General features: G+C 36.5%; 1 protein-coding gene across 1 annotated transcript in view; it reads left to right on the top strand.

Annotated features, from left to right (window-relative positions):
* The window catches only part of RPS6KA6 (ribosomal protein S6 kinase A6), a 180,485-nt gene extending 162,753 nt beyond the window's left edge, over nt 1-17,732 (top strand). Inside the window, exon 21 of the mRNA XM_087427030.1 lies at nt 16,237-17,732. Coding sequence (XP_087283156.1) covers nt 16,237-16,278 — 42 coding nt within the window. The 3' untranslated portion in view covers nt 16,279-17,732. The remainder of the gene's footprint in view (nt 1-16,236) is intronic.
* Nucleotides 17,733-27,312: the final 9,580 nt, after the last annotated feature.

Here is a 27,312-nt window from a genome sequence, read left to right on the forward strand (position 1 = left end):
AGTCTGCAAAAATTGCTTTCCCACTGACCACCTCTTTTTCATCTCTCTTCTGCTTTTGCTTCTTTCCTGCCTCGCATCCCCCCAATCCCTTAGTAAAATATCTGATCATCATTTATACATCATAATACTTTAAGCAACTTATTCCCACTAAAGTATTACTTCATTCTGCGTTTGTCTTTTAAGCATTAGCTGTCAAGATAAGAAATGCATCTTTTGGTCAGTGGAGCCCTGAAATAATTTAGGCCTACCGGGCTAAACCTGATTTAATCTTCTTAGGTTGACTTGGAGGGTAGGATGAGGGGTAGAATGAAGCAGACCACAATTTGTTTCTCCCATGATTCGCCGAGTGCCCTCCTTTTTACTTGGAGAGAGAGAGTGACTGAAAATGTTGGGGACCTATTTTTGAATGTAGAATTTACATCCTTTTACTACTGGCTTCTTCTAGAATTAGAACCTGCTCTACTCAAGCCTACGGTAGCCTCTCTATATCTCTCCTTCCCTCATCCCTGTGCCCCACCTCCCTGCCTAAGCACAGGTTAGGACCCAGGCCTTACCTTTCTCCTTCTGCTTCTGAACATAAATGTTATATATATATATATATATATATATATATATATTTTTTAGTATTTTAAAGTAAGCCACTGTATTTGACCACCTCTGATTATTCAGATTCTGACAAAAACACATTCTCTTTGTTAATAGATGCATTTTTTACTTAACAGATGTATATTCTGTGTCTGTGCCAGACACTATTACTGATTTTATTCTCCCTTCTTCTAAAAGAGATTCAAGGTTGTTGATAGTAACAGGCATGTATGCAATAAGGCTGTTAAAATTGAAACACACACATACAAAAACGTGAAAATGAGAAGAAAAGCATGCCCACGGCCAGGCCTAACAGGTAGTTTAATTGATCATTAAATTTTGGGCTGAGCTTCCTGACAGGAAAGGCAGGAAGAGAAACTCAGCAGGTTACATAATAATTACGTGACGAGAAACATGCCAATTCTGCAAGATATACTTTTTGCTGATACTGTATTAAAAGTGTTAAAAGTATTTGACATAGGATAACCTTATACAAGGGGCATTCAACTGAATAATGTCTTTAACCATGGTTCTGCAGCAAATCCATTAAGACCTTTTTAGTTGCAAGTGCTAATACCTAACTCAAACTGGCTTAAACAAGCAAAGGGTATTTATTGACTGGATTCGTATCTTAGGCAATAGCATGGGGACACTTTTTCTCCAGCTTTCTGATCTGTTTTCAATTCTGGCTCATTCTCAGGCTCTGCATGATGGCAATATGGCAGTAACAGGTCCAAACCTTACCTCCTCTCCCATGTTTAGCTCCTGGGAGGTAGAGTCAACTTCATAAGAAATACTTCAACAGAAAATGGGAAGAGGAGTGATCCGTCTGATGGAAATTGATGTAACCATAAGAATGGCAAATTGCTTCCACATAGCAAATCATGTCTGCTGTTCTCTTCCTTTTGGCTACCCAATATCCTTCCCATACTTACACTTTTAAAAATGCCTATGCCTACATAAGCTGTATATACCACTTCCCCCAGCAGAATACCTAAAATCTCATCCACTTAAATAATGTACGTTTAGGAATGTACCAGGAACTCGAGGCGATGTGCAGTTCCCTCCATCAGATAGGGATGCGAGGTGACTTATGGCTAAGTTTTCTTGTTGTTTCTCTTCAGTGTGGTTATGTTTTTCATTTGAAATTCGATTGGGTTTATTTGTTTCAAATTTAGCCCTCCTTTTCCCATTCTTATTTAATTTTTTTTTAAAAATTGAGATATAATTCACATGTAACATATTAGTTTTAGGTGTTACAACATAATGATTTGATATACGTATATATTGCAAAATGATTACCAGAATAAGTTTAGTTAACATCCATCACCACACATAGTTACAAATTTTTTTATTGTGATGAGAACTTTTAAGATCTACTCTCTTAGCAACTTTCAAATAAACAATACAGTATACTTAACTATAGTCACCATGCTGTACATTACATCACCATAACTTATTTATGTTATAGCTGGAAGTTTATACCTTTTGACCACTTTCACCCATTATATTAACTTTAGTTTTGAATATGTAGAACTTCAACATTTTTCCAAAAGTCAAAATCATACAAAAAGGTAACTCAGAAAACTGTCATTCCCTTCAGTATCCTCTCTACCTCATTTTTCCACAGCCCTTGTAGGTAACCAACTTCATTGTTTTCCGGTTCATCCTTTCTGTATTTCTTTATGTAAAGAAAAACAGATATATGTATGCTTTCTTATTTTCCCTTTTTCTTACACAAAAGGTAGCATACTCTGTGTTCTCTTGCACTTTGCTTTGTCACTTAATATATTTTGGAAATCCCCTATCAATTCATAGATATCCTCCATATTCCCTTTTACAGCTGCATAGTACTTTGTCATGTATGTGTTCTATAGTCTAGTCAACCAAACTCCTATGCTTTGACATTTACGTAGTTTCCAATATGATTAACAGATGTTTTGTCCTGTCCAAAACATCCATGGAGACATAGGGTCCACGCCAAAAGGTGCTTGACATTTGGTCCTGTCCAAAACCATTTGGCATGGAGACCAAATATGCTCATGGACATTATGGCATGGACCTTTTGTCAAAGACCTTTTGTCATGGACCATATGTCTTATAGACCAAATGTCTTACGGATGTTTTGGACAGGACCAAATATCAAGGACCTTTGTCATGGACCAAATGTCTTATGGACATTTTGGACAAGACCAAATGTCCTGCAAGCTCCAATAAATTACAATAACAAGCAGTGCTGCCATAAATAACCCTATACATTTTCATATTGTTAAAGCTGTATGGTCAGGGTAAGTTTCTGAAAGTGAGATCGCTTGATTGAAGGATAAGTACATATGTAGTTTTATTAGATATTGCCAAAATCCCCTCCATAGGTGTAACGCTATTTTGCATTCTCCCCAGCAATGTATGAGAGCACCTGTTTTTCCATAACCTCACCAACAGAATGTATTAATAGGCTTTGGTATTCTGCCAAGCTGAGTAGTGAGAAATGATACCTTAGTATAGTTTTAGTTTGCATTTATCTTATTATGGGTGAAGTTTAATATATTTTCATATGTTTGTGTCTGTAGGATTTTGGTCTTTCTATTCCTCTACTTTTAAAAGTTCTTTATATAAATTAGGGCTGTTAACCCTTTATCTGTGATATATATTGCAAATATTTTCTCCCAGTTAGTCATCTGTTTTTGACTTTGCTTATGGTATTTATTTCCATGCAGAATTTTTAAAAACATTTAGAATCAAAATGATCATATTTTTCTTTTATTGTATCAGGATTTTTAGTCATAGTTAGGAAGCCTTTCCCAAAACCCAAGTTATAGAGTAACACATGTTTTTTTCTAGTACCTGTGTAATTTTATATATCTAGTTTTCCCAACACCAGTTATAAAAACACTAACTTTGCCAAAGTAATTTGAAATTTGAAACAACCTTTATTATACACTACACTTTTTATGTACTTGGGTCTTTTCTGGTCTTGCTGTTCTATCCCATTGATTTGTCTGTTCAATGCTTCAGTGCTACAGTGTTTTACTTGTGGAAGCTTCATGGTAGAATGTTTGATATCTGATGGAGCTAGTTCTTCCCTGTCTTAATATTTTCCTTTTCAGTGTTTTCTTAGCCATTCTTGTGTGTTTATTTTTCTGTATGAACTTTAGAAAAGTTTATGATTCGTTAGAATGTAGCTAAATTTTAACTATACCAACATATGGTGTTGGAGATAGAACAGGATTGATTATTGCAATAAAAATCCTCATTTGGATGATTAGAGAATGGGAAATAATACTGTGGTCCTCAGTCCATAGAACATAACACGCTTCTGGACTGGAATAAGGATTTCCTGCCCTAACAGTGTAGTGAGGCCCTCAGTCAGTTGATATTTGAGCACCTGTTTTGCTCTTTTGGAGTATGTTCATTGTCGTCCATGGCCACATCTGAAATAGGCATTTAGATGACCTTAATGAAGATTCTGTCATTAGCAGCCTACTTTCTTTCAGTGCTCCTAGGCACTGGAGATTGACTTAGGCCACTGGTTCTCAAAGTGTGGCCTCTGGACCAGCAGCATCAGTATCATCTAGGAACTTGTTAGAATTGCAGATTCTCCGGCCCACCTCAGCTGTAGTGAAGCAGAAACTCTGGAGGTAGGATCCAGTGATTGGTGGTTTAACAAAATGATCCTTCAGGCGATTTGATACATGCTCAAGTTTGAGAACTACTGGTTTAGGAGTTGAATAAGCACAGGATATTATTTATCAGGCTTGGGAACTCTGGTAATCTGGCACCTTTAAAAGTTGAGCATACTTTCAATTATTTTCATTTGCTAAATGCCATGAATTAGTAACGAAACCCAGCGAGTTTGCTAAGTCATAATCTTTGAACATAGAATATATCCTGGGAATTTCTATTTCACAGCAAAAACCTGCTCATCCCTCTAGCTGTCAATTCACTATCTTCCATTTTGACCTCTGACCATTCAAAACAACCACCATGGTGGAGAGGCATAATAGGGGTAATTGTTGCCTTTTTCAGAAAGGGAACTCAAGAGCTCGGGAACAGGAGACATTTGAGAGAGGCCTAGGGATTTTGTTTTTCTGATATCCCAATTTTATCTCCGATTTTGTTTCCAACACCCTGCCTTTTTGATCATTAATTTAACCTTGAGCAGGGGATTTGGCTATCCCAGCCTTACCAGGATCTAATATTACCTGATACTTAGCCATTCCAATTTCTGGTTAAAGGCAGAAAGGCCTTCTTTTAGCAAGGTTGTGTTTTCTTTCCTCCCTGCTTTCAAATGAGCCAGTTTCAGCCTTCTCTTTGTTATAGGACCTTACCTAGAGCCAAAAGAAGTAACCAGCATGCTCCAAAATCCTAAACTTTTCATATCAAGTTCCTTAACTTTACAGGCTTGATAGATTTATGTTCTGAGTCTTAAGTTAAAACAGGTGACATTTTAGCCATCTCTTTCACTACTACATAACAAAGATTGCCAACTTCCTACATAATGATAGAGGGATCCTTAGCCCTACACCTTTGCTCAAGTCAGCCAATTCTATATTTTAGGGTTCTGTCACCTGTAAACTCGTTTGTTAACAATTTTGATTACAACTGACAGAAAACTCAAACTGGCTTAAGTAAACAAAAGATATTTATTGTGTCATATAACTAAAAATTCCAGAGGTAGACCAGTTTCAGGAATTGCTGGATATAAAGTTCAAACAATGTCATCAGAACTTGTTTTCTCCCCATCTGTTGACTCTGCTTTCTTTCATGTGGGCTAATTTTCAGTTTCCACATGAGGACAAATTGTTTAGAGAGACTCCAAGCTTCTCGTTAACATCCAATAGGAGAGAGCAGGAGTGGTCGAAGTTCTGGCAGAAGTAGGGTCACTAGATTAGATACAGGATACCTAGTTAAATTTGAATTTCAGATTAGCAATGAGTATTTTTTGTGTATGTCCCAAATATTACAGGAGACACCTCTCATACTAAAAATTAACTGGGCATCCTATATTTTATTTGCTAAATCTGGCAAGCCTAAACAGAAATTTAATTTCCTATCATTGGCTGTAAGTTACTTGCTGAACTCTAAATTAGTATTGTGGCCTAGTGAATGTAATAATCTGAATGACCAGGCCTGATTCATACAACTGCCTCTGGGGCCAGGAGAAACTCCACCAGAAATACGTAGACTGAAAGTGGAAAAAGCACGGTCTAGAAGCAGATCAAAGTCAAGGTATGGTTACCAAAAGAAAGGTGAATGGTATTAGGCAGCAAAAACAACAGATGTTATTCATAGGGGTGTTTCTTTTATCAACCTGTAAAAAAAAATGACAAAAATATAACACAACAGTGACCTTTAGTGAAGTAATTGTGTGGGGACAAACCTAATATACTCAGGTATAAAATGTTCGGGTACAAAAAAAGCATGTATATCATGTCCTTTATCCTCTCTTCCTTAAATATTATTTCTCTTAACCAGGCTTTTGATAGGAGCTAGACATCAGATAATTCAAGAATACACTCTCAGAAGAAATTAGGGAGTTCTGATATTCTTTGTTGCTAATTGTGGAGAGTTAATACTCAGCCAATTTTTGCCTTAATTGTGTTGCAAAATGGGAAAATATGCCAGCTATTTAAAACTTTTCCAAATATTGATTAAGCAACTTTAAGGCTAAAATGCACAGAAAAGTCACTTCTATCTTTTTTCCTAACTTTCATTGGGTTGTTTGTTTGCTCTTTTCAATGATTAGCTCTAGCAGAAAGTATCTTAATCTCTCACCCAAATTCTTGTTTTGTCCTTCTGCCAGTCACTAAACTTCCAATCTCTAAGCCCATACTGCTGTCATCAACTAAGTCCACCTTAGCTAAGGTGTGAGCTTCTCTGTGCACACTGTTTATCCCATACCTTATGTAACTGATGATAGGTGGTGGTGACTTGGAACTTAACTGCCTCAAATGATGGTATGTTTCATTTTCAGGCAGCTGTAGTTATTAGAAGGTTTTCATTATATGGAGTTAAATAATGCTTCCCTATAACTATTCTGCACATTATTCTTCTGGGTAAAATTAGGATCAACAGAAAATAACTATGCTTCCTCTTTCAAATCACAATCCTTTCAAGTATTTAAAAACAATGTTTTCATTGTTCTCCTCCTCTCTTAGGTCTTTACTTTCCTTGCTACATATTATAATTCTTTAGACTGTTCCTTATATGACAGTTTATTTTCAGATTCTTCACCATCCCAATCACTCTTTCTTGACTTTCTTAAAGCATCCATTTCAGGAGTAAGTACCTCAGATGTAGTTCACTAATAATTTTGTCTACATCCTGCACTTTATAATGTAGAGTAGAATCACGTTAGATATTTTACTGGCCAGGTCAGATTTTTAGCTTATAGTTGGCAATGGTGGGATGGTTTTTCCTCTCACAAACTATCTTCTAGCCAGGTTGCCTCCTCTTCCTCCTCAGTCTTTACTTATACAAATGATAAGTCCAAAACTTTACTTTGCAGTATACTTCTATACTTCCTCCAGGTTCACATTAACCCTTGGATTTTTTTTTTAACTAGTTGTAAAACTACATAATAAAACTATCATTCAACACATAGTTCTACATTTTTTCACTAAGTTGTGGCAACTTTGTCAAACACCGTGCTGAAAGGAAGATCCACTATTTCTACAACACTGATTTCCCAGTCTAATAACCCTATTAATAAAGTAAATTGGCATGAATTGTTCTTAGTCACTTTTTTATTAAGTATATTTTTGTTAAATTATTTTTTGAACATCGCTAGGTCTTTAAAGTGTACTACTAGCTTATAGTTTCTGGAATCCATTTCCTCACACCTTTTTTAATACTCAGACACCATATTGACAACTCTTGGCTTCTGTTAATTTTTCTTGTTTTCAATAATTTCTCACAGATGATGATTTTGTGGTCACATCTGCAAGTTATTTCAGGGCCAAGGAATGTAAATCACTAGAGGCTTAAGATTTACATTCATTTAGGTACTTTTACTTATCTTTCATTTTTTTTCATGTGTCTAGAACTATGTTTAACTTCAGCTTTCCAATGTGAAGCTTATTCTCTTTGGTAGACAAAATGGAAGGAAGATTTGAGTTAAGCATTTCTGTTTTCTCACCACCATTTCTTAAAATCACAATTTTCCATTAGCAATGTGTCTATCCATTTTCTACTTTTTCTTTTAGTTTTAAAACAAACCAAAGTAAAAGAAGACCCCCATTGTTGTCACTAACATTTTTATAAACTTTGGTTTGTTCTCATATATAGCCTGTCTAGACAATATTTCTACAGATTTGTACCACTCAAAAAGTTAATCCTTGATTATTTTCTTTAATTTTTGGATGTCATTTTGTTTGTATTTAAGCTCATCAGCAAGCTCCCTCTCAGCAATCAAATCCTTTTTTATTTTGGATTATTTTAGATGGCTCTCCCCTATGTTGTTATTGCATTGTGTATGTTACATTCTTTTTCTTTCATACTCTTTGGATTACACATATATAATTTGTGAATTTTTCCAATTTGACTCTTCTTAAGTCCAGGATATGTGCATGACTATCCCTATCACTCTCTTCTTTCATTAACACAAGCTTCAACATAATATGATTCCTTTTTCTCAAGATTCCTATCACTTTTATATCACCAAGCCGCTTATCCCTGTTCATCAAAATTTAATTTAGAGTGGCAGTTTTCATGTTTTTCTGTCTTCCAAAAGATGAAATTTTCAGCAGGGCAAGTAAAGAATTTTTAGCAGCACTATTCTTATCAAAATGAGATTTCATGTTTGAAGTCTCCATGAGAGGTGACATTCTGTCAGGATTCTATCTTTTCTTTGTATCTATTGTGTAATCTATTTTAAAGATGTTAGAAAAGCAGAACCAATGCTTTTGGTTAGCATTGCTATTCTCTAGTAGATTACTAAAACTTCGTTTAGGATTCTCTCTCCTTTGATTATCATCCATGTATTTTATATCATGACTGTCCTCATTTTTTTTCCCAAAGCTGTCCAAAATATAACAGATAAGCCTGCTGAGATTAGTTTTCGATTACTAAAGATAGTCGAGTGAAAGTTGGTGACCACTTGTCTTTCAAATTTTAAGGCGAGGGTCAAGCATTGGATAGGGATTCGGAATGATGCTTAAGGTCTTTTCCAAAACGAAGTATATGATGCTGAGCATAAATGTAGTACTAATATCACTATTTCTCCCAATATTTTTGTGTGTGTGAGGAAGAGCAGCCCTGAGCTAACATCTGCCAATCCTCCTCTTTTTGCTGAGGAAGACTGGCCCTGGGCTAACATCCACGCCCATCTTCCTCCACTTTATATGGGATGCCGCCACAGCATGGCTTGCCAAGCAGTGCATCGGTGCACGCCCAGGATCTGAACCGGCGAACCCCGGGCCGCCACGGCGGAGTGCGCGCACTTAACTTGCTTGCGCCACCTGGCTGGCCCCCCTTCCAATTTTTAATCTCATATTTTTATTTTAATCTGCTCTATTTTTAATATGATGTAATCTTATAGTTTTATACGGGGTCCTAATTCCTTTATTATATAAATTAAGTTTACGACTCATAACTCATATAGAATTATAAATATATTTGTCTAATTCCAAATTCTACAGCCTTATAATAAAAATTACTTGGAATTCACTTTCAATATCTTCTGTTATTCAATTTTAATTGCAGTATTTTCTCTCTTTCTCAAATTTCAATTTGAAGGAATTTTGATCAGATTTGTAAGTCTCCTACTAAATGGACTCTTCCTAGTATGTACTCAGTCCCTGGTCCATCTATTTGTCATTGTAGATTATGATCCAATAACTAAAATACTGTTTATTGATACCCTCAATGTATGCAGTTGGAGCTGTCCCAAATCTGCTTTCTGTTCCAATATTACAGTCTTTAACTGGAAGAATAAATAAAAGGTAAACCCCTACTCCCCTCTCTAAGCCACTTAATTTATTTACTCAGCCCTTCAAAGTAAAATAAGAGAAAAGAGTCAGAAAAAAATTGGAATACATTTCCTACCAGATATTGAAAATATAAATTTCAGAAGGAAAAAATCTGCACTGGTAGTTGATTTTTCATTAACATCAGAGTGTTGATAGAGGATTAAAATCTTCTATGGTACCATACAGAAGTTAAAGCACTTTCTGGAAATAAGTCATAAAATAGAAATCTAAAAAAGTAGATCAACATGTCCTCTCATCCAGCTTTCTCAGGAAAGCATAATGATACCTCCCCTCCCTTTAAAAAAAATGACACCTGAGTCTTCAGCTAAACTAAATGTGAAAGGTATATTCAAGAGAGATTTCCACTTCTGGTAAGATTGAGTAGATGTACTTTTCCCTATTCCTCTTACTAAGTACGACTGAAAACACTGACATTATATATAAGACAAAGATAAGATGACTCTAAAATGTAGAGAGAAGACAAATCAGCTAGGGAGGGACCTTGGAACTTGAAGAAAAACATGGTGGTGAGTTCTCTGGATTTTCTTTTTGCCTCATGTATCCCAGACTGGGTGCTGAAGAAGCTAGTAACCCACAAATGCCCAAGGTTTCAGAAGAATAAAAGCCCCAACAAAAAGCCTGCTCTTTATAGCTAAAGTACCACAAAAGAGGTAGCTTAGCAAGATAGAAAAATTTTAGACAATAACTGCTCTACTCCAGCCAAACACCACAGAAACAGCTGTATCCATCCTCATCCCTGCCAGCAAAAGCCAAGTAGAGAACCTAGATTTCCACTCTCTCCAAGATGTAATGAAGCACCCCAAAATCCCCTCCAGGGTGGTTTCAGAGAAGGTGGGGTAGAGAGACGACTTTCATCCCTGCTGAGTGGTAATGAACATCTCCCACCTGCACTGTTAGAGGAGACCACAAGGGGCAATGAGGAGGCTGGACTTCTACTCACATCTGGCTGTGAAGAGGCATCCCTCACCCTCCACGCTGGGGTAGTGTCAGCGGAGACAACATAATGGAGAGTCAGGACTTTCACCATCAGCCAGCAGTAATAAGGCAACCCCACCTCCCTTTCGGTGTCAGTGAAGGCCATGTGGGGAGTACTAATGAGGCACTCTACCGCAGTCAGCAAGGGAGGTATGAAAGGAGGCCTAGCAGAGAAGCTGTAATATCCCCAACCAGAAGTAATAAGGATTACCCTCCGTTGGGTGCCAACAGAGGCTTTTTGTATCTATATATTCAAGAAGCTGAGCAAACCCAACACAGAATAAACTTAAAAAAATTCAAGACACATCATAATTAAACTTCTGAAAACTAAAGACAAAAATAACTTGAAAGCAGCCAGAGGAAAATGACAACTGGCCTATAGGGGAAAAACAATTCAAATGACAAGGGTATCTCATCAGAAACCATGATGCCAGAGGAAAGCATCCAATTATTCAAGTGCCAAAAGAAAAGAACTGTCAATTCAGAATCCTATACCCAGTGAAATAGCCTTTATGAATAAAGGGGGAAATCAAGACATTCTAAGATAAGGAAAACTAAGAGAATTTGTTGCTGCCAGACTTACTCTAAGAGTCTTTAAATAAGGCTATTCTAAGTAGAAAGGAAAAGATATAAGAAGCAAACTTGTAACATCAGAAAGGAAGAAAGGATATAGCAAAATATAGATAAATACAATAGACATTTCTTTTCCTTTTGAGTTTTTAAAATTGTGTTTGATGGTTGAAGCAGAAATTATAACATTGTTAGATGTGATTCTAAATAGGTAGAGGAAATACTTAAGACAATTATATTACAAATGGGGGAGGATAAAGGAATATAGAAGGAGGTTAGTTTTCTATACTTCATGAAAACTGTTAAAATGAGACCAGTAGATTGTCATAGATTATGTACAAATAATGTAATACCTAGAGAAGCTACTAAAAAAGCCATACAAAGAGTACACTCAATCATGCTATAGATAAACTAAAATGGAATTATAAGAGAGATACAAGAAACCCCAGGAATACAAGTAAAAGAAAACAGAGAAACACAGAAAGAAAGAACAAAGAGAAAACAAAAAGTAAAATGGCAATCTTAAGCCCTAACGTATCACAAATTACATAAAACTAAATGGTCTAAATACACCAACTATAAAACAGAGATTGACAAAGTGGATTAAAAAATTACCCAACCACACACTTTCTACAAGAAACTCACTTCAAATATAATGATATAGGCAGTTGAAAGCAAAAGGATGGAAAAATATATATGATGTAAACATTAATCAAAGGAAAGCAGGAATGGCTACATTAATGTCAGATCAAGTAGACTTCAGAGCAAAGAAATAGAGAGGGAATTATATGATGATAAAAGGAGCAACCCACCAAGAAGACATAGAAATCTTAAATGTCTATGCCCCAAATATCAGAGCTGCAAAATATGTGAAGCAAAAACTGATAGAACTTAGAAATAGAAAAACGCACAACTATAGTTGGAGACTTCAACACATCTCTATCAACGATTAATAGACCAACTAAAGAGAAAATTAGCAAGGATATAGAAGAACTCAACAACGCCTTCAACCAATAGGATCGAATTTACGTTTATGCCACACTCCATCCAACAACTGCAGAATACACATTTAAGTGTCCGTAGAACATATACCAAAATAGACCATATCTTGAAACAAGCGTTAACACATTTAAAAGAACTGAAATTATGCAGAGTGTGTTTTCTGACCACAGTAGAATCAAACTAGAAATCAATAAGAGAAAGGTACAAAAAAATCTCCAAACACTTATAAATTAAACAACATATTTCTAAACAATTCATGAATCAAAGAAGATGTCTCAAGGGAAATAGAAAAAAATGTTGAACTGAATGAAAATGAAAATACAACATATCAAAATTTTGGGGACACAGCTAAAGAAGTGCTCAGAGGGAAATGAATAGGACTAAATGCATGCATTGGAATAGAGAAAAAGTCTCAAATAAACATCTAAGCTCCCACCCTAATAACCTGGAGAAAGAGGAGCATAAACCTAGGCCAAACAGAAGGAAGGAAATAATAAAAAGACAAGATCAGAAATAAATGAAATGAAATTGGAACAGAGAAAAAATAGAGAAAATCAGTGAAACCAATAGTAGGCTCTTTGAAAAGATCAATAAAATTGGCACACCTCTAGCAAGACTGCCAAAGAAAAAAGAGAGAAGACACAAATTAACAATATCAGAAATGAGAGAGAATACAAATACAGACCTTGTGGACATCAAAAAGATAATCAGGGAATATTGCAAACAACTCTACACACATAAATTTGACAACTTCGATAAAATGGACTGATTCCTTGAAAAACACACACTACCACCTAAGAAATAGATAGTTTAAATACTCCTAAAACTATTCACCCAATATGGAGTAGTTTCAGTAGTCCTATAACTATTTAGTGAATTAAATTGGTAATTAAAAAACACTTCTCAAGCCAGCCCTGATGACTTAGCTGTTAAAGTTTTGCACACTCTACTTCTGAGGCCCAGGTTCAGTTCCTGGGTGTGGAACCACACCACTCATCTGTCAGTAGCCATGCTGTGGTGGTGGCTTACATAGAAGAACCAGAAGAACTTACAACTATATACAACTATATACTTGGGGTCTGGCAGGTATAAAGGAAGAAAAAAAGGAGGAAGATTGGCAACAGATGTTAGCTTAGGACAAATCTTTCCCTGCAAAAAAAAAAAAAAAACACTTCTAAATTCATTTTATGAAGATAGAATTACTATGATAACTAAGAAGGCAGTAAAAAAAAAAACTATGTACCAAAATCCCTTATTAATATACTTGCAAAAATCTTTAACAAAATATTAGAAAATAAAATTCAGCAACATATCAAAAGAATTATGACATCTGACCAGTGATTATGACATCATGACCAGTGCAGTTCATTTCAGGGATGCAAGGCTGGTTCAATATTCAAAAATCAATGTAATTCACCATATTAAGAGGCTAAAGAAGAAAAATTACATGATTATATAAATTGGTGCAGAAAGTGATTTGACCAGATTCAACACCTATTCATGATAAAAATTCTCAGAAAAACAGAAATTGAGGGGGACTTTCTCAACTTGATAAAGAATAGCTACAAAAATGCTAGCATACTCAATAGTGATATATCTGTGCTTTTCCCTTAAGATTGAGAACAAGACAAGAATGTCCACTGTCATTGCCCTTATTCAGTATAGTGAGAGAAGTTCTAATTAGTGGAATAAAGCAAGAAAGGGAAATAAAACTGTTTGAAGATGACATAATTGTCTACATAGTAAATCCCAAGGAATATAACTCCCCAAACAAAATCTCCTAGAAGTGATAAGTGAGTCAACACTATGGCAAGATACAAAATCAACATACACAAATCCATTGTATTTCTATATACTGGAAATGAACATATGGACACCAAAATTAAAAATACAATACCATTTACAATATCTCAAAAAAATGAAATACTTAGGTGAAAATCTAACATGTATAGGACTTGTATGCTGAAAACTACAAAAAGCTAATGAAAGAAATCATAAAGATCTAAATAAATAGAAATATAGTGTTCATGAATTGGAAGAACCAATATAGTAAAGATGTTAATTCTCCCCAAGTTGGTATACAGATTTGATGACACTCCTGTCAAAATCCCAGGAAGATCTTTATAAGTACAGATAAAATTATTCTAAAATTTATATAAAAAAGCAAACAAAATAGAATAGCTAAAAACATTTTGAAAAGGAAGAATAAAGCAAGAAGGACCCATATACCTAATTTCAAGAATTATGATATAGCTACAGTAGTCAAAACTGTGTGGTATTGGTGGAGGAACAGATACACAGATCAATGGAATACAATAGAGAATCCAGAAATAGAACCACACGAATATCTCCAACTGATTTTTTTACAAAGGTGCAAAAGCCATTAAATGGGGGAATTACTGCCTTCTCAACAAATGATGCTGGGACTATTGGACTTCCATAGGCAAAAGAAAAAAAGGAAAAGAAAAGAAAGATCCTCAACCTAAACCTCACATATTATATTAAGTTAATTCATAATGGATCATGGACTTAAGTATAAAACATAAAACTATAAAACTTTTTGAAAAAAACATAGGAGAAAATATTCAGATTGTAGGGCTGGGCAGTCTTAGGCTTTTCACCAAAAGCGTGATCCTTAAAAGAAAATATATATAAATTGGACTTTCTCAAAATTAAAAAATTTTGCTCTGCAAAAGACTCGGTTAAGAAGAAGAAAAGATGAGCTACAGAGTAGGAACAAATATTTGCAAACCACATATACGACAAAGGTCCAGAGTATAGAATATATAAAGAACTCTCAAAACGCAACCAAAACAATCCAATTAGAGAATGAGCAAAAGACGTGAAGACACAGTTTAATGAAGAGGACATACAGATGGCAAATAAACATATGAAAAAGTATTCAACATCATTAGCCATCAGGGAAATGCAAGTTAAAATTGTAATGACATATTACAATTTTACACAATTGTAATTTTACACAATTACAATGACTACACACACCCATGAGAATGGCTGAAATAAAAAAAGCGTCACATGCAGAAACTATCTCTCATACATTGCTGGTGGGAATGTAAAAAGGTACAGACACTCTTAAAACAGTTTGGCAGTTTCTTAAAACACATGCAACTACCATGCAACCCAGCAATTTCACTCCTGGGGATTTATCCCAGGGAAATAAAAATTTATATTCACACAAAGTCTGTACACAAATGTTTATAGCAACTTTATTTATAATAGCCAAAAATTGGAAACAACCCAGATGTACTTCAATGAGTGAATGGTTAAACTGTGGTCCATCCATACCACTGAATACTACTCAGCAATAAAAAGGAATGAACAGATAGATACAACAGCCTGGTTGAATTTCCAAAAAATTATGCTGAGTAAAAAATGCCAATTCAAAAAGGTTACTTACTGTATTATTTTATTTGTATAACATTCTTGAAAGGACAAAATTATACATATGGAGAATGAATTAGTGCTTGCCAGGGTTTAGAGATGGGGGCAGGAAGAAGGTAAGTGTGGCTATAAAAGAGCAACATGAGGGATCCTCTGGTGATGAAAGCATTCTGTATCTTGATTTTATCAATCTCAAGATCCTAGTTGTGATATTGTCTTATAATTTTGCAAGATGTTACTATTTGGGGAAAGTGGTAAAGGGTACATGGAATCCCTCTGCATTATTTCTTGTAACTGCATGTGAATATACAATTTTAAAAATTGGCCTGGCAGAGCTAGGGAGCTGTACATCTTATAAAATCAAAATTAGAAATTATTTTTATAAGTGGTATGATCCTTGGAGAGTTTATATTGGATAAGTTTTCCATTGAGAACTTTCTTATAAAATTCCAGTTAAATAGTTTGTAGCAAGTAACAAAGCAAGGAAAAACTGCCGTAAGATTGTGTGCCAGAGTACCTCTTATGTTCCCAGGGTGCTGTGGCCATAGAGGGATTAGTTTAACGTAATTGCTAATGAAAAAAGACCTTGATATTTCTGCTTAATAAGCAATAACCCTACAGTTCACTAGAACACTCAATGGTCAGTGTGGAGGAATGATTCATGGCTATAATCACATTTTTTGACTGCACTTTTTTTTTCTCCTTCCCACAGGAAAAATCAAAACAACAAGAAAAGAAAAATTCAAGAAATTAGGAAAAAAAAGAAATGGACGTGACATTAAAAAAATCGAGCCTTTTCTTGAGCAAATAATATCTGCTTTACATGTAGGTGGAGTACATTCCACTCTGGTTCAGAAGCAAAATTATTCATTCTTATCCACCAGTGAAATGGGAAGGCCCTGCAAAGTGGAGATTGGCTCAGGACACGGAGTTTTGGAGGGCTAGAAGTTCCTCATTAGCCTAATGAGCAAGATAGTAGCTTGTGTGGGGTAAGGAAGGGAAAATTTTCTTTAATTCTTTCTCTGAAGAGCTAAACTACTAAGCAGAGCTTCCCCTTAGGTAGTAATTCCCTTTACTACATCTTCTGTGTGTGTTACTGATTTCTGAAAAAAGGCTGCATTTCAGAAACAATCCCCTCTAGCTTGTTTTTATACTTGTGAAATAAATGATAATGTTAATGGTAACTCAAGTAGAATTAAACCCTCCTTACCTCATTTGATTTAACTTTCGCACTGAAACATAGGCTGGGGTGAGGTTTGAGGGTGCAGTGGTGTGCATGAAAGCTCTGTACACACCGGGGAACTGTTTTGTCAGTTATTTCTGAGGTGTACTCTTTTTTTTTTTTAAAGATTTTATTTATTTATTTTTCCCCCAAAAGCCCCAGTAGATAGTTGTATGTCATAGCTGCACATCCTTCTAGTTGCTGTACATGGGACACGGCCTCAGCATGGCCGGAGAAGCGGTGCGTCAGTGCGCGCCCGGGATCCGAACCCGGGTCGCCAGCAGCGGAGCGCGGGCACTTAACCGCTAAGCCACGGGGCCGGCCCTGAGGTGTATTCTTTAGCTTTCCAATCCCAAACAGCAGAATGTTGGCATCCCTGGAGTTTCTCCCTTTTCTTTTTCACCATCCTATACTTTCCACATTTTCTTCCCCTTCCTTCAGGGCCTTGTCCCCAAAACCTCGCCTTGGGCTATTGTGTCATACAGAAGGAAAGTGGTTGAATTGTTACTTTTTTTCTAAAGGAGACTAGTTTATCTCCTTTGTAGGAGATTTTTGGAATGTTCCTGGTAAGAGGCTTAATATCAGATCAAAGTAAGTGCCCTTCGCTGTAAGTTACAGATATTGAAATAAGACAAAGTTCCTAAGAGAAATGTACTTGTACCGTTAGAAAAGGGTACTGCATGGCTTTCAAAGTTGGCTTCAGTCATCCCCAGCCTTGTTTCCCATACCTTTTAGAGACAATAAGGGATATATAGTTCCTATCTCTTACAGATCAATGTTGAGTCCTTGCCTTAAAATGTGAAAATCTTGTATTTTTTATTACAAAAGAATGCATGCTTATTGTAACAAATTCAAATAATACTGAACTGTTTTAGTAAGAAGTCAAATCCCACCTACCCCTGTTTTTTCTCCATTCCACCCCTCAGAGGTAATCTGCATTAATAGTTTAGAATGTATCTTCCCAAATATTTTCTTATGCATATAAAAATAACTTTGTGCACATTTTTCTCTGCAAATATAAGATTATACTATACATATTTTATACCTGAATTTTTTAAAAACTTAACAAGATTTTATTTACTTAACAATATTTCTTTCCATGACAGTACATACCTCATTCTGTTCAATGACTAGCTAACGTTCTATTGTGTGGATGTACAATAATGGATTTAATTAGTCTGTTATTGATAACGTTTTGAAATGCATCCAATTTTCCCATGTTAAAAACAATACTAGAAAGAATAACCATGTGAATTTATACAAGTATTCACATATGAAAGATTCCTAGAAGTGGGATTTCTGGGTCATAGGGTCATCAAGTATATACATTAAAATTTGGATAGTACTGCCAATTTATCCTCTAGAAAGTTATCAATTTTTACTCCCACAAATTATGTATCTGTAAGTGCCAAGTCTTCAATGTTGAAGAACTTGAACTGTATATTTTAAATACCAATAGCTATGGTATTCAATTTCTGAGAGCTTGGGACATGTGCATTTTCACCTTAGCTCAAGACTTCTAGGATTCTCTACAGCCTGGGGACCAGAGTGAAAAATGAGGTCATGTGGATTTACCTGAGGTCAAAAAATAATAAATCTTGCATGCTGTTGAGTACACTACTGAAGTGGTATACTTTGAGATCTAGGCTGGATAAGAGGGAAAGCAAGACAAGAAGGGAGTAATCTAGTAGGAAAATAAGGAGTGCACAAGGCACTGGATATAAATATCAGAGTGGAGTGGGAGTAGGGGTGGTTGAGGAAGAAGGGTAGGAGGTAGTGGACAGAGTGTGGAAATCACAAGTTGGGTATCTTGGAGGTGTAATGTGACTGCTTCAAAGTTACTTCACAGATGGAGGGAGGCTAGTTTAACATAAGACTCTGACTTGGGATTCTTGTGATTCCTAATTATGTTATCTTCACTAGGCAAGTGAACTGTGGGATTTTATTTTCAGAGTAATAAGTTCTGAACAAGATCATAAGGACCAACTCTTGGTAGAATTGTGAGTTGGTTTTCAATGGCCTTCCTAGACTGTGCCTTTCACCTTAAGAGGACTCCACCCCTTCAAACCCAGTGCCCTCAGCTACTAGAACTGTCTTCCTAGGGATTCCATCTGTCTACCAATCTCCTCAAGCCAGGCCTAGACTTTTATCTCCTTCTAGTCCTTCAACTAAACCACCAGTTCCCTGTTCTAGTCTCATTAAACAACTGATTAACCTGATAAATGCATCTACTGTAATTTGTTTCTCTCCAGCGCTCACTTCTACTTCAACCTTAATAATGTTTGCATTTCAAGCACCTGGTCTGGCCAGTGTTTTTTAATCAAGGAATGATCTTTCCTTCTCCCTGTCATTCCATGACACCATTTAAGCAGTCATTGCTTATGAATAAGGCTGTCTGAAAGTCATTATCTAAGACTTCCAGGTACCATAAAAAGTAGCAAAACTATTTATCTGACCCCAAGGACCCATATGCCTTCAGCAAACCTCAGTAGTCAATAATTATACTAAATCTTCTTCTCCAAATCTTTTTGTCCTGCTCCTCCTTTCCCCAGGATGTTTGCAAAGTTCGAGCTGTTGGAGCCTTAATGAAGTAAGGATGTCTGGCAGGTAAATGCAGTCTTTTAATTTCAAGACCAGGTATACACATAAAAACAGCACTTACCTTGCTATAGCTATTACCCTGTCAGTATTGTGTTATTTTCTTTGTTCAGACAGAGTCTGTAAAATTTCGTTCCCAGATATTCTTTGGTGAAGGCCTTAAAGCCATTGGATTGTTGCCAGGCCAGAAAACAGGCATTAATCACTAATTTCTAGGTTTTCCCAAGAAGATTTCACATCAGAGGAAAGAAATCACATAGAGGAAACTTGTCCAGAATTTTGTCGTTGGATATGGGCTTACAATACGAAATTGTACTTTCTTGGATGTGTCAGAACTAAAAGCCCTATCACAACTTCATCTAGAAAATATTTTTGTTTTGTTTTGTTTTACATTTAACATAGGAAACAGAAGATGATGCAAGACAGAAGATATAAAAAATGTTTGGAACTGCAAAAATTGTAAACAGGATGTCTGGATGAGCAGAAACCTTCAAACAAAAACAGTACACCTATAACTTGATATGAGTAACAATAATGATGACCATTTGTTAAGTGCTTTCTATATGCCAGATATTGATCTAAGTGATTTTTATGCTCATTACCTCACTTAAACCACGACATCCCTATAAATTAGGTACTGTTATTATCCCTATTTTTTTCTGATGTGGAAATTCAATCTCAGAGAGGTCAAGTAAATCACCTAGGGTCACACAGCTAAGGATGAACTGAGCTGGGATTTGAACTCAGCTTTCTTTGATACCAATGCCATTGTGCCCAACCACTATCCCATATGACCACCCACATGTGGGCCTTTGACAAGATATAAAAGACAGGTAAGGGTTTTACAAACAGAGAGAATATGAACAATTCCCTGAAGGCATAAAGGAATATAAGTATGTGTGTGTGTGTGTGTGTGTGTGCGTGTAGTGAGTGAGTTGTGAAGAGACCCAGCCTACGTGACATGGTTGTGGGTACTGGTCCCTTTGGGTGGGACAGTTCTCAAGAACTGCATAGGAAACTCTGCAAAAGCTGCCTTTTCTTTGTTTTCCTTCCACAAGAAGTGAGTAAGGCTGCTGTTTAAGTTTATACTAGCAAAGAGGTAACGCTAATAAAGTGGTAGAGCTTGATTTTTAGGCTGATGGTCTAGGGCTAAAGGAAACTCTAGGTTCTCACTACATCAGGACTCTGTTAAATTAAAAGCAAGATTAAAATGTACAGAGTCAAAACCTGAATTAGTCAATTTCCTTTTAACTGATTTGAAAAATGCTATTATAGAGCAAAAGAAAAAAAAATTGATGTTAGGTGGTACACTTATTTTTTCTAATTAAATTATAACCAATATTCTCTCTCTATTCATAGCCTGCTCACAGCTAGGTGCTTTTTATTTATTTATTTATTTATTTAGCGGAAGACTGGCCCTGAGCTAACATCTGTTGCCAATCTTCTTCTTTTTTCTTTTTTCTCCCCAAAGCCCCAGTACATAGTTGTATATCCCAGTTGTAGGTTGTTCTAGTTCTTCTATGTGGGACTCCACCTCAGCATGGCTTTATGAGGGATAAGTAGGTCTGCATCTAGGATCCAAACTGGTGAGCCCCGGGCTGCCAAAGCAGAGCACGTGATCTTAACCCCTACAGCACCAGGCTGGCCCCCATAGCTAGGCTTTTTTAAGAAGGCTGGTTTCATTTATAATTCCAGAAATTTGTAATAAATCAACTTAAGCCCTCTCTTCCATATACTCAATTAATTCATTGCTGAAACTGAAACAAAGTACATTTAGAATTCCAGTGTAATAAGGGCCTTTTTACTCACTAACTTACATGATAACCACAAGGAAAGACCCCTTAGCTTCCTAGTTTTCTAAAGAGCTAGCTCCCTTCACTGAAATGACCTGAAGAAATCTTTACAACGCTTAACCTGCCTCCTGTAAGTTTTGGTCTAGAGCAGACTCTAGGCTTAGCTCTTTTGCTCTCAGGTTTGTTTCTCAAGTTTAGTGTGATTGATTGATTTGGCCAAACTTGCCCTTTTAGGAATAAAGATATGTAACAATGCCATTGCCTCACTCAGTTTCAGTTAAGCTAATAAATTAGATGATCTATAATGTCCTTTCTGTCTTGAAAGTTCTGAGATGCTCTCACATGACTATAATTTGACTGCTAGATAGCCACACTAATTCCAACAACTTTATGCAATATAGAATATTGATTAAATATTTAGATCCTGGCTACTCAAGTTCAAATCCTGTCTTCACCATTTACTAGCAGTGTGGCGTTAGGTAAATAGCTTAAGATCTCTTTGCCTTTGCTTTCTTCATCTGTAAATGGGGCTTCCTCAAAAGGCTATTGTGAAGCTTGAGCGAAATGATGCAAGTAAAATACTTAAACAGTACCTGAACATAGTATAAATTTAATAAATGTTAGCTATTGTTTGGAAAATTAAACATATCTAATAGATTTCTTTCCAATGGTGCTCTCTAGCCATGTGTTATAAAGATTCTAGTTTACAATGACAAGGCTTTTGTCCTAGTGTGGGATCAAATCCTACTGTCAAATCTAAGGAAATTAAGCAGATCTTATATGTTGTCAGTTAAGGGCAGAACCATCTGCTCAATCAATAAACTAAGCTGAAGGTAGAGTCACTTATTAAGCTATAGAACACATATGCACATATAAAGGTTGACATATCCATATTGCTTGCTGCCAGTAATATCAGGAGGCAATGTGAATAACTGTGAAAGGGTTAGTAAAACATTTAATGAGAAATTCAGTTTAAAAGAAGCACATCTTGAAGAAGACTTGAACAATATTATAACCAACTAGACCTAAGAGACATCTATAGAACACTCTACGCAACAACAGCATAATGCACATTCTTTTCAAGTGCACATAGAACATTCCCCAGTATAGAATATATATTAGGTTGTAAAATAAATCTCAGTAAATTTTAAAACAGAAATTATACAAAGTATGTTTTTGGACTATAATAGAATAAAATTTGAAATCAATAACAGAAGGAAATTTGGGAAATTCACAAATATTGTGGAAATTAACTAACACCTAAATAATCAATGGGTTAAAAAATAAATCACAATAGAAATTTGTAAATACTTTAAGATGAATGAACATGAAAACACAACACATCAAAACTTATGATATGCAGTGAAAGCAGTGCTTAGCGGGAAATTTATAGCTTTAAATTAAAACACCCATATTAAAAAGAAGAAAGATCCCAAATCAGTAACTTAATCTTCTATCTTAAGACACTGGAAAAATAAGAGCAAACGACTAACCCCAAAGCAAACAGAAAGAAAGAAATAATAAAGATGAGAGCAGAAATAAGTGAAATAGAGAATTTTTTAAAAAACAATGGAGAGGGCCAGCCCCGTGGCTTAGCGGTTAAGTGCACGTGCTCCGCTACTAGCAGCCCGGGTTCGGATCCCAGGCGCGCACTGACGCACCGCTTCTCCAGCCATGCTGAGACCGTGTCCCACAAACAGCAACTAGAAGGATGTGCAACTATGACATACAACTATCTACTGGGGCTTTGGGGGAAAAAAAGGAGGAGGATTCACAATAGACGTTAGCTCAGAGCCGGTCTTCCTCTGCAAAAAGAGGAGGATTAGCATGGATGTTAGCTCAGGGCTGATATTCCTCACCAAAAAAAAAAAAAAAAAAAAAAAAAAGAAGAAAAAATAATGAAACCAAAAACTAGTTTTTGGAGAAATTCAACAAAATTGACAAACCTTTAGCTATACTGACCAAGAAAAAAGAGAAAACACCATAACTTCTTTATTTTAAAATAACTTGCTTTATTTTTTAATATAGAGATGTATAAAGAAAAAAATGAATATTGATTCTATCACTGAGAAAACTTCTGTTGACACTTTTAACAATGAGAAATAAATAACATTCACATGGAACATTAAAACAGAATGGACAGCTATAAAATAAAAAAAGAAAGAAAATTCAAATTAGTAATATCAAGAATGAAAGAGAAGATATTATTTTTGATTTTACCAGAATAAAAAGGATAATAAGGGAATACTATGAATATGTACATTCTTATAAAATAGATAACATAGATAAAATGAACAAATTCCTTGAAAAACACAAACTACTGAAACTTGCTAAAGAAAAAACTAAATAAACTATAACAAGTATAGAGACTGAATTAGTAATCAAAACAACTACCCACAAAGGAAAGCCCAGACCCAATGGATGCACTGGTGAATTCTAGCAGACATTTAAAGAAGAATTAATACTGGAGTGATGTCACCAAGATGGCAACAGGTTATTCCTGACTTTAGTGCCCCTCACAAGAAGAACAACTAACAATTATTGATGGACAAGACACCACTGAGAGAATCCTAGAACATGGGTGAGAGCCTGAAGCACCCTCATGCACCACAGAGACCAAGACAGACTGCATTGGAAGGGTGAGAGGACTGGCTACATGCTGAGTACATTGCTCCTCCCCCAGGCTGGCTCAGCAGTGCACTGAGAAGACTCCCCTGAGCTTAAGGTTCCTCCAGTGAGAAAAGAGAGCCTAGGGTGGACATCCAGATCCCCCAACATTGTGGTCACTTCTTGGGAGCCCACACTTTGTTGTTACCCCACAGGGACTGTGAGAGAATCTGCAGTGCTTGACCACTGGGAATCTGATTGTGACAGAGAAGGGGGAGGGACTTGCAACAACCAGCACTTGGATCTTGGCAGACCCAGTTCCTACCTGCAGCATCCAAGAAGTAGTAATAACCAGCAGCTTTGCTCACCTGCAGAGCCAAGACAGTGGCACAGTCTGACCAGGGAACTCAGAGGAGTACAGGTCTGCCTGTTACAGGTCTTCAAATGAAGAGCGTTATCAACTCTGGAACCTGGTCAGCCCCCACCCAGGCAGGGGAGCTGAATCATAGCCTGGCCCACTGCTGAGTGTAGCTTCCAGCCCTGCCTGACCAAAAAAGCTGGACAGAACACCTGGAAGCTGTGTAGCCCTGCAACACTTGAGCAAAGTATGGCGGGCAGAACTGATTGTCTGCAGAGCAAAACCAGTGGCCCAGTTTGGCCAGGGAACTTGAGGTGTAGGCCAGCTTGAGTCAAGACCATAAACAAAGAGCTTTGCCAGCCTTGGAGCTGGTTCTTCCCCTCCACCCTGGCAGGAAAAGTAATTCGTAGCCTCTCCCATTGGTGAACATAGCCTTCAGCCTGCCTGGCAAGGGAACCTAACTGAAGCACACAGGAAGCTGTGTAGCTCATCCAACAGTCCTGCTTTCAGCGGCACTTGAACAGAAAGTACAAAAAGTGGCTTTCCCCATCTGCAGGGAAAAGCTGGTGGCCCCATCTGGCCAGGGAATTCAGTGCACAATCCCGCCTAATTCTGGCCCCCAAACAATGAGCCATGCAGGCCCTGGCGTCCATCATAGCCCTGCCCACCTCTAGGTATAGTTAGTACCCGGTCCCAACAGTCCAGGAAGCCTGACCAGAGAACCCAGACAACCACGGAACCCATCCTACAGCCTCACTTGGGCAAGGAACCAAGCCAACAGCCCTATCCAACTGTTCTCAGCCAGTGGCACACACTCCAGACCTCAGAGCTTGGGCAGTTGCCTCACCAAAAAATAGGCCATGATAGCAAGCCCCACCTGCCCAAGGACATTACCAGCAAATCCAAAATGAGGTGAATGGGAAGAACTATCTCTGCCAAAGGGAACTTGTAAAGTCTGTTAGAGGAGACCCCTTACTCAAATGCGCAGATACCAACATAAAGAATCAAGGATCATAAAATATCAGATAAAAATGACACTACCAAAGAAAACTAATAAAGTTCCAATAACTGATCATTAAAGAAATGGAGGTCTATGAACTGTCAGACAAAGAATTTAGCATAATCCTCTTAAAGAAGTTTAGTGAACTACAAGAACACACAGACAGACAATCAAATGAAATTAGGAAAACCATGCATGAACAAAATGAGAAGTTCAACAAAGAGATAGAAACCATCAAAAAAACCAAACAAATTCTAGAGCTGAAAAATACAATGATTGAACTGAAGAATTCAATAGAGAGCTTCAAAAGCAGACTCAGACATGCAAAAATAAAAATCAATGACCTAGAAGACAGGATATTTGAAATTATCCAGTGAGAGTAGCAAAAAAAAAAAAAAATGGTAAAGACTAAAGAAAGCCTTTGGGACTTATGGAAGACAATCAAAAGAAACAATATCCACATTATGGGAATTCCAGAAGAAGAAAAAGAGAATGGGACAGAAAATATATTTAAAACAATAATGGCTGAAAACTTCCCAAATCTGGGAAGAAAAATGATTATCAAGATTCATGAGGCTCAAAAGACCCCAAATAGGTTGAACCCAAATAGGGCTACACTGAGACACATTATAATTAAATCATCAAAACTCAGTGACAAAGAATTCTTGAAAGCAGAGAGAGAAAAGAGACAAGTACATTCAAGGGAACACCCATAAGACTATTGGCAGATTTCTCAACACAAACTTTTCAGGCCAGGAGAGAATGGGATGATATATTCAAAATATTGGGGGAAAAAAGTCAACCAACAATTCTATACCTGGCAAACCTGTTCTTCAGAAATGGGGCCGGCCCCGTGGCTTAGCGGTTAAGTGCGTGCGCTCCGATGCAGGCTGCCCGGGTTCGGATCCCAGGCGCACACAGACGCACTGCTTCTCCGGCCATGCTGAGGCCGCGTCCCACATACAGCAACTAGAAGAATGTGCAACTATGACATACAACTATCGCCTGGGGCTTTAGGGGAAAAATAAATAAAATTAAAAAAAAAAAAAAAAAAAAAAAGAAATGAAGGAGATAAAGATTTTCCCAAACAAAAGCCGAGAGAGTTTACCACCACTACACCTGCCTTACAAGAAATACGAAAGGTAATTCTTTGAGTGAAAGTAAAAGGATGCTTATTAACATCATAAAACTCACCGGTAATGGTAAATATAAAGTCAAAGTTAGATTCTGTAATATGGTAATGGTGGTGCATAATTTACTTACAACTGTAGTTTAAAAGTTAAAAAACAAATGTGGTAAAAACAACCATGAATACAATAATCTGTTATTGGTCACACAATATAAAAATATGTAAACTGTAACATCAATAACCTAAAATGTGAGGGGGAGGAGAAGTAAAAGTGTAAAGTTTAGTAATACTATTGAAGTCAAGTTGTTATCAATTTAAAATAGAGTGTTATAATTTTAAGATATTTTATGTAAGCCTCATGGTAACCACAAAGGAAAAACCTGTAGTAATTATACAAAAGAATATGGTAAAAAATTCAAAGCATATTGATACCACAAGACATCAAAACACAAAAAAAGACAGCAGCAAGGAACAAGAGATCTACAAAACAGCCAGAAAACAATTAACAAATGGCAATAGTAAGTCTTTACCTATAAATAATTACTTTGAATGGAAACAGATTAAATTCTCCAATCAAAAGACATAGAGTAGCTGAAAGAATGAAAAAACCAAGATCCGACAATATGCTGCCTACAAGAGACTCACTTCAGCCTAAAGATACACGTAAACTAAGAGTGAAGGGATGGAAGAAGATATTTCAAGCAAATGGTAACCAAAAAAAGCAGGGGTAGCTACTCTTATATCAGACAAAATAGACTTTAAACTAAAAGTATTAAAATGAGGGAAAAAAGTCATTATATAACGATAAATGGGTCAATACATCAAGAAGATATAGTAATTGTAAATATTTATGCACTCAACATTGGGAGACTTGAATGTATAAGGCAAAAGCTAACAGAGGTAAAAGGAAAAGTAAACAGCAATATAATAATAGTTGGAGACTCTAATACTCCAATCTCAACAATGGATAGATCATTCAGAGAATCAATAAGAAAACAGCAGATTCGAACAACACTATAGATCAAATGGACCTAACAAACATAAACAGAACATTTTAACTGACAACAGCAGAATACACATC

This window comes from Ceratotherium simum, chromosome X, assembly GCF_057802395.1.
Source record: "Ceratotherium simum simum isolate JZ-2026a chromosome X, ASM5780239v1, whole genome shotgun sequence".
Classification (NCBI taxonomy): Eukaryota; Metazoa; Chordata; class Mammalia; order Perissodactyla; family Rhinocerotidae; genus Ceratotherium; species Ceratotherium simum.